Here is an 8,488-nt window from a genome sequence, read left to right as displayed (position 1 = left end):
TAACAACTTGTATATACCCAAAGTAAATACCCTCGTGGTAATTATATATTTAATAAAAACAAGAGGAAACGTTACAGTCAAACATTATTTTAGCATAGAAAAAAAAAACATCACGCAAGGGTAAAAAGTAGTGACGATCCCAACCAGAAACTATAGTTAGAATTTAAACAATTTAAATATATACATATATTTAAATATATTTTATTTAAATTCGACACTTTTTATCAAAATATTTGTTGCTCTCCGTTGAAGAAAGAAACTTCCGCTGCGTCTATGACGTGGACATGATCTAAACTTTCTAGCATTTATTGTTTCTGACATTTAGACGTTCAAACGAACAGACAGCCGGGCAGACATACTGACAGATATGCATGGCCAGAATTCCCGTCGACTTAAAAAATCTTCGGAAGAACGATCAAACCCCCTCAGAAGAGCCCATCGCAGCCCTCTCTTTCCTTGTCGTTGCGATTGAGCGGTCGATGGAACGTAGGTGGGACCATTTATCCTAGGGCCAAAATTAATGTTACCTTGGACTAGACGCATACAAAATTTTTGCTGACTTTGTTACCTTTTGACTACGAAAATTGGAAGGACGGTTGCCGGCCCTCTAATAAAAGCAGCTGTTAGCCCGATTAATACGTACGTAATATGCTGTTTGATTATAATTACCGTATCCAACGCTTTATTCGTCACTTGCTTTTTACTTCGTAAAGAGGTGTTTTCTTTTGATTTACCAAATATGAACAGCACTCACATCCCTTTTGAATATATAATTACTAATTTGACTTAATCGTAAATCGGAACGTACATACATAAGCAGCTCAGGTGGACGCAGGACACCAGGTAGAGGAGCTGGTCGCAATCAAGCAATGCCAGTTCAGATAGTCGATTTGTCATAAACAATCGAAATCCATTTAAAATTGTACATGCAATTCCGCAAGAGCCCAATTGAGAGACAGAGAGAGAGAGAGAGAGAGAGCGACAGAAGCTGCCAGATGCCGACACAGTCAACACCTCGTAAAGTGCGATGGGCGCTGGAAGTTTGGGCTGGTTCACTTGTCAGCCAATGTGCCACGTCCTGGCGTGTCCTGCGCTTTCGAGTGTGGCTCAGTGTGTGTTTCTGCCCATTTACCGAGACCTGTGCCTGTGTATCGTTGATATGATAATTGGCATGAGGTAATAATCCACTTGGAAACGTTGGCAATCGTTTGTATCGCAATCACTGTCAAGCCGCCTGCGTCTGCTGCTCCCTTGTGCTGGTATCCAGTGTCCTGGCGCCATAAAGTATAATTTTCCCAACCGTGTTCTCGTTGACTATTCGGCTCCTGGTGTTCCTGCTGGTCCTTTCGTCTCTTCCGCCATTGAACGGGCGACATATTAAATAACAATGAACTGCAATTGCCCAACGAGTCTCGTAATTCGTTTGTAATGCGTGCAGACGCACAGATTTTAAGCAGTCAGCAGGCACATGTCCTTCTGGAACTACAGTTCCACTTCCATTGCCATTTCCCCATCTTTCCTGCATCCCCATTCGCTGGTACCGCCTTTTTCTGCCGCCTGCAATACCCACTTCATTGTCATTGCCTTCGTCTATGTGCTATACTGGCTTTTGTCCTTCTCATGGTTCATAATTTCTGATTTCCTAGTTCAGCTCGTTAGCCAGTTAAATTTAATCACTTTTCAAAATTGGTTCGGTCTGCTGGAGTATTTAAATCGGTTCCGCAATTTATGCGAAAATGAGTGCTACTCAAATGTTGTGGAAAAGACAGACTAGCTCAATAAAGTCCAATAAAAAGGATTACGTTTACTAGTAATCAGTAGAGGCGTCTAGCTTCAAACCATTTAGACAAATTGGCTGCTTAAGAGTTATTTGAATAAGCGAAAACTGTTTCTGGTCGCGGTTGTACATGTACAAATACAGTGCCGCTCAACTGAATAGGTTTGACTATTTGTTTAGGTTTGAAACGTTGTAACTTAGTTATATGCAATCCGATTTAAGCGAAATAAATTTGTATGTATGAATAGATCAGTCGTGTCTTAAATCTTAAAAAGTTTCTGATCCCCTAAATTTGTTTTATATCATTTTTATTTTTTTTTTTCAAAAACATAAAAAATTCTCATTTTTTGGCTCAACTTTTTTTCTTAATTTCTGTTATTTATTATAAATTTGCCAACTCCGCTTTAGTAGTGTGCAATCCCGGATGCAGTGCCTTTCTTAATTGCACATCTCACCCACATACTCAGGGACATTATCTGGGTAACTGGGATCTGATATTCAATATTTTGTTCAGCAGTCATTTGACAGCACATCACAGTTCTGTATTAAACTTTTACATTTTGAAGCCAGTGCAAAGGGCCTTACTGATTTCAGTCACTTTGAGAATATATATTCTTGATCAGTGCTTGATCAACAGCCAAGTGCAAAAAACCATCCCAAAAGTCAAATATAGCCGGATTTTTTTAGTGTAAACGAAACGGCCGGACCTCTATATGGCGGCGAAATGCTTGTATTTTATTGAGGCGAACTAATGCCACGTCAGTGGACTAAGGACAACGCTAAGATTAAAAATGAACGGAAAATAGTTTTCTCGTCTCTATTCTTTTGTAGGGGTACTATATATCCTCTTATCTAAATAAAACACAAACGCAGGAGTTGGCCTCTTTGGTTTATTTGATACTTCACGTGTTTAGCTTTAGCATTCGACTGACTCCCTCTCCGTTTGCGATCTGCCTCTATGCTTGTTGCTATGCCACCCGAAAGCGAACAATGACTGAATGTTTATATACTATGTTGCTATTATGAACTGATATTATGTATGTGTACCTCAAGCCTACTACACTTTTGATCTCAGCTTAAGACTAAATTTTTGTGAAAATTGCTGATTATGTGAATATGGGACATTGGTTGTATTGGGACATTGGTTGTATACAAGAGTGGATTCTGTTCTTATTCTTATTTCTTTCTTTTTATTTCTTTGGTCAGTGCTCATTATGTAAATAGTAAGTGCAAGTCTTGGGATAAAAATAATGAAAAAAAACACCATGAATTGAGTTCCACGACTATTAGATACTCTTTACTCAGCTAGTGGAAATTCGAACGAGAAATTGTATAATTTTTCTGGGATATCGACAGATATTGGGGAACAAAAAAAATTTGGCTTTTTGTGAGAATCAAAATGAAAAAATTTTAACAAATTTTTAAAATGTGTGGCAGTTTTATGCGGTTTGTGGGCGTTAGAGTGAGCATCGCAATTTTTTTTTGTGGAAAATTGATAAAAATTTACAAGATTACTAAAAAATGAAAAAAATTTCGAAAGGTGCGGGCAAAAAGGTGTTGGATGGATTTTGAGCATTAGAGTGTTACATACTTTTCAACGAATCTAGTATACCCTTCTTTATGTCTTTAGTGGGTACTACAATTCTTCTATAACTTCTATACCTGAAAATATTTTGTTGTTTACCCACCTCAGGGTCTGTCATCGCATAAATGGGGACTCGGTTTGGAAAGATTTGGAAAAGGACTCCTATTTCAAGTCTCTTGTGTCCCGTAGCAAATCTACTCTATGGCTATGGCTTTCGTGTTCGGCATTGTCGAGAGCTGCGCAAACGGTGTGAATTGCGTATGGCCGACGCCTAAGCCGCCATGGCTACTGATGCTGCCTGCTTGTGCGAGTTAAATGTTTAACAGCCAGGTGCTTTACGTCGGCCCTCAAGTAATCGTGGTCCCCACGAATAAGTAACTTTTGATTTAAATTTTAGATTTTTGAGTCAGAGTTCCCACAGCAACAGTCAATACTTTCGGGAGGAAGTGTAAATCCATAAAAGAACCGAAGACACCGTACAAACAGAACTTCTGCTTATCAGTAGTCAAAGAGGTCTTGCAGTATTTTCTCCGGAGACTCGCAAACCCAGGTTGCGTGACTAATCCGAGTGCGGTATCCTTCCCTCCATCCACTTTTCTCGGATTCAACTATTGCCCCACATTTGACCCACAAAGACTGTGATGGGCGGCTTCTGGGCCCTAGCTCGTTTATTCGATCAAAAGTTACGAGCTCATCTTAGATTGGACATTAAATGGACACTAAAATATTTTCCTTTTGCACGCAGAGCTTCGAACAAGTCCAAAACAGGGATGGAACAAGCGAAATAAATGTCATGAAACAACACATTGACAGGCACATAAGAACGCTGGTTTTATGGTCCACAGATATGACCAAAATATATGATTACCATGTGTCCGGCAACATGCAAGCTCGTAAATAGGCATTTTCCCTGCTTTAGCTCTCATGAGCCCGTGTCCCACCCCCAACTGCCACTTCCGACTATTTCCCCATCCTTTTTGTATCGTCTTTTTTTCACTGCTGATTTTTGTGGCTCCGTCTTTGGTAATTTAGCAAGTGATCCAGGTGGGACTTCTAAGGAGGACAGTCACAGTCCGTAGGGCAATCGTAAAAATCAAAATAAACTGAAACTTATGCGAGATATTCGGGCTTTGGAATCTTAGGATTTTTATGCTAAGGGTGGGTGGGTCAGTTGCATGCATTTATAATAATGGGGTTTACATTTTAATGGAAGCCACAGAGTAACCATGTGGCTTAGATCATCCAATTCGTTGAACTATATTTAACCCCTTTTTTAGTCCTGTCGCTTAATAAAAAAGGGATACGGGAAAATGTAGTGCTTAGCATGGAACATTCGATTAAAATTATTTCAACATCTTCATAAGCAAAAAGTAAAGTTATGAGAACTGTCACTCTTGTTTTCAATGTTGACATACATATGTACAGACGTCTGTATATAAGTATATTAGTTTAGTTTTAAAATTGCGATGCGAGGAAATCAAAAGTGTATCACGTTTCGAAGATCTGCAAAATTGTACCGATGCGAGGACCTGCGTCCGGAACTCATCTTAGGTAGGTTTCGACAGTTATGCATCCGTAGTCCTGAGTGTATGCTGATTTCTTCTATCTTATTCAGGCATTACGTGACCTGATTACGTTAGTCACGCGCGACTGCTGGGGCTTTGGGCATCGTGGGTTGATAGTTTTGCATCAGTGACCACCATTGCTGACAGGTTAGCTAGAAAGTGCAGGGCTTTTGTTTTTTCCATTATTTTGCTTGCACTACACTAGAGACCTTAAGAAAATACCGATAAGATTTTCGGCTTCAATTAAAACCGAAAATGTGGATGTTCTTCGAACCAAACTCTTACAGACATTTACAAAACAATATTTCATGACATCTTCAGCGTTTTCAAATGGGTTTAATGTTTCGTATGGCAATAGCTTTAATATTTCTACAATTACCTACAAAATAAGAATTGATTCATGGTGTTTATGAAATCAATTTTGTATCGAAACGAAATATGTGCTAAATACTCAAATACATTTAGGATATATGTTTTTTTTTAGTGGAAAAATAGTTATGCGAATTTATTAAAAATATTGAATTTCTTTTTAATTTGAACTAGTTAATTTTTTAATGGAGTCCATTAACAACGGAAAGTTGCTCGTTTTGTTGCTCTGTTAAAGATTCTTTGATCTCAGTGACTCCTGGCAAAGATTTTTTGGAAAAATCCGTCAACACCGATAGCCAGTACGCAGGTCCTTTTTCCTAGCAGAATCATTTTGGTCTGTATTCAGTTGCTTAGCGGCAACCTGAAATTGTGCCAACTTACGACTTGATGAGAATTTCATTCGCTGCGGGATTTTATGACTTTAACCGGGGGCAGCAAGGCGCTGGCAGAAGTGTCGAGGAGGTCAGTTAAATGATTCTGCATTATTTGTCGATTCCAGTCCATGTGCTTTGTTTTCGTCTGTTGCCTGCCATAAAAAGTCAATGCATGCGAAATGTTTGCGTGACGAGCTCAAAGCAGTCATCGGATTCAGCCAGGATTCGATTTCTTACCCAGTTAGAGTTGGTTTATTTGTTTATTCATCGAACTGGGCGAATCGTAAAAATTATGTTGATGAGTCATCAGTAAATGGTATTTATTTTATTGCCAGTCAAGCAACCTTTGTCATATTATCTGGGCACACATCTTCAATTATGACCCAGCCGTGTAGATGATTCCAATTCTACTTGATACCAGGACTAGGAATGAGATGCTACTTGTATTATTAATGAAGCCGCGCACTAGGAGATAGTGCGGACGCAAATATCTAGTATAGAAGTGGCGCTTATAAATCAGCGCTTTTTAAAGATTCATACTTCATACTTATATTTACATACAAATATTTATATTATTCAAAATATGTAAGCTTAAAAATACATTTAAAACACTAATGATAACTTAATTACTATTATTTGTTTGTTTTTAAAAACAAATAGCACGCTACAGTCGATTGAATAGGCTTTTAGATTGACTACCGCACTTTCAACATATAAGAGGTTTGATATTAATTTGATTAATAAATGTGTGTTATCGATCGGGATCATTAGTCGAGTCCAACTGGCCATATCCGCCAGGCCTACACTTTTGAAAATTGGTATATTTATATATCCACTAATCTTAGAGTACAACTGTATACTAGATTCGATGAAAAGTATGTAACAGGAAAAAGAAAACGTTTCCGACCACATAAAAGCTATAATCTATGCATTGCAATGCCCGAACTTCGTAGAGTAAACGGGTACATTCGATCCGTCGAGAAAATTTAACAGGTAGCTTTTTTGACCCCATAAAATATAAATTTCCAATTTCCATCGATACGCCAAAAACATTTTGAAAACGATTTGCAAAAACGTATTATTATAAAGTTATTCCTCAAGGGGTGGTAGCTTTACGTTACACAGGGATATAAACTTTTAAAATACACGACTTAATTCTGGGCAAGCACATATTAAGTCGGCACTTCCATTTGCCGCTCGATAAATAGATATAATAGGTAGAAATAGCTCGATAGAACTACCGAACAGGTCAAAAAAACATCAATAGATCGCACTGCCCGTGCAATCTAGCCTTTCATTATCTCGTCCCAAGGGCTATTGAACTTCACATTCGGGAAAATTTCATGAAAAGGAACTATAAAGAAATAGTATTAATTTCGTTACATCTAGTAAAAAGCCCTTACCCAATCCCGTGGTATCTAATTCAATATTAAAAGTGTGTAACCTTTGCAAATGGAGATCTTTCTCTGTCCCTTTCTCCGTCTCCGTCTCCGTCTCCGTCTCGACATCACCCTCTTTCTGTTGACTTTCCATATGAATATCGTTGACCACAGCTGAAGAATCCACGCAATCTTCAAATGCTTTTTTAAATCGACTGCGACTGACTACAGCACTTTTTTTATACTTTCGTCGCATATACTTCTCCAACTCATGTTGTTCGGGCTTCGCGGTTCGCTTAACAAAGGAACTTTTGCCGCCGGAAGGCACACCCAACTCGTGCCGGTAAATGGTAGGCACATGGACCCCGCGTGTAGAACTAAGGACTTGGTACCGATGCTGGCCAGATTTTTCGATCTGGGGTCTGGGTTCCTCGTCGATCTCTAGGATTTTCTTCTCCAACACTTGCACTTTTTCCACGTCGTTCATACCCGCTGCCATATCACGCTCTATAATTAGACTAATTTTTCTGTAAGCGGCATTCTGTTTTATACCAGCTTCTTTTTTGTCTTGAATCAGCTTCTCCACATCAGTTTCAGTGTACGAGTATTTACAGGCATTTTTTACCTGCACCTGTTTTTTGGCGATGTCATTAAGCGTTGGTAAAGTGCATCGATTGCGCAGATTGGTTTCCAACCACAACAAGAATTCCTTTTGTGTAATTGGCTGATTTGAAACCACGTCTATACGTGAATAACGCTTTTCGGAACCGCACCTCAAGACCAGGGTCAGATTGGTACGCTTACCGTCTACCCGGTAGTCCTTACTGTCCTGATGCAGAGCAATAGTTTCGTAGATGGAGTAGACTTTTCCAACATTTATCCGCACAAAGGATCCGATCACAGCCTCCGCGAAAATAGGTTTACCCAGTAAGTTCTTTATGTCGTTCCGTTTTAACACTGCTCGACTCAGCTGTTCCAGGTTGGATACGCGTTCTTCGCTTTCTACGTTCATTTGCGGATCGTTTTGGGCTGTATTCTCGCTCTCACTGTTAGGCGAGGAATCGCCGGAATAAGTCTCTTTGACCTCGATATTTACATCCTTACGCGTTTGTGCCTTGCAATCATCACTAGACTTCGTCTGCTCTGCACTGTCTTCGGAACATTTTCCCTTGCTCAATTTAATGGTGCGAATTGCCAATAATCGCTCAAAAGCATGTGCTGTTTTGCCACCAGACTCCAGTTTATTTGCGATCTTACGTCTTGTCCGTAAGCGCTCATCCATTCTGCAATCCTCTTCGTGTCGCTGCGATGTCCCTGCGCTCTTTCCCAACTTCAATGGAATGTTGAATACTCCTCCCACTCATAAATCGAGTTCGATCTAATTCAGCGAGACATTCAAATTTGGAAGGAATTTCCAATTACTTTTATGTTCCATGTTC

At 39.4% G+C, this 8,488-nt stretch overlaps 1 protein-coding gene across 1 annotated transcript, besides 6 other annotated features; it reads right to left on the bottom strand.

The window, feature by feature from the left end:
• Positions 1–1,918: 1,918 nt before the first annotated feature.
• Positions 1,919–2,114: a mobile genetic element.
• Positions 2,115–2,508: 394 nt separating this feature from the next.
• Positions 2,509–2,602: a mobile genetic element.
• Positions 2,603–2,839: a mobile genetic element.
• A 206-nt stretch (positions 2,840–3,045) lies between these two features.
• Positions 3,046–3,250: a mobile genetic element.
• Positions 3,251–6,410: 3,160 nt separating this feature from the next.
• Positions 6,411–6,466: a mobile genetic element.
• Positions 6,467–6,527: 61 nt separating this feature from the next.
• Positions 6,528–6,583: a mobile genetic element.
• A 146-nt stretch (positions 6,584–6,729) lies between these two features.
• tplus3a (testis-specific Plus3 domain a) lies at positions 6,730–8,488 on the bottom strand. The gene is made up of 2 exons (NM_165405.3): positions 7,074–8,488; positions 6,730–7,024 (listed from the first exon to the last, which is right to left on the bottom strand). Exons 1-2 carry the CDS (start codon positions 8,329–8,331, stop codon positions 6,957–6,959), a joined length of 1,326 nt encoding a protein of 441 aa, NP_724373.1. The 5' UTR covers positions 8,332–8,488; the 3' UTR covers positions 6,730–6,956.

Source organism: Drosophila melanogaster, chromosome 2L (genome assembly GCF_000001215.4).
Source record: "Drosophila melanogaster chromosome 2L".
In the NCBI taxonomy this organism is placed as follows: domain Eukaryota; kingdom Metazoa; phylum Arthropoda; class Insecta; order Diptera; family Drosophilidae; genus Drosophila; species Drosophila melanogaster.
The sequence above is the reverse complement of the archived record's forward strand: the minus strand, read 5'-3'. Positions and strand labels throughout refer to the sequence as shown.

Coding starts and splice junctions, on each gene's coding strand:
- tplus3a (NM_165405.3), bottom strand. CDS start 8,331: ATGGATGAGCGCTTACGGACAAGACGTAAGATCGCAAATAAACTGGAG. Junction 7,025..7,073: donor ATTAGATACCACGGGATTGG/GTAAGGGCTTTT, acceptor ATTTCTTTATAG/TTCCTTTTCATGAAATTTTC.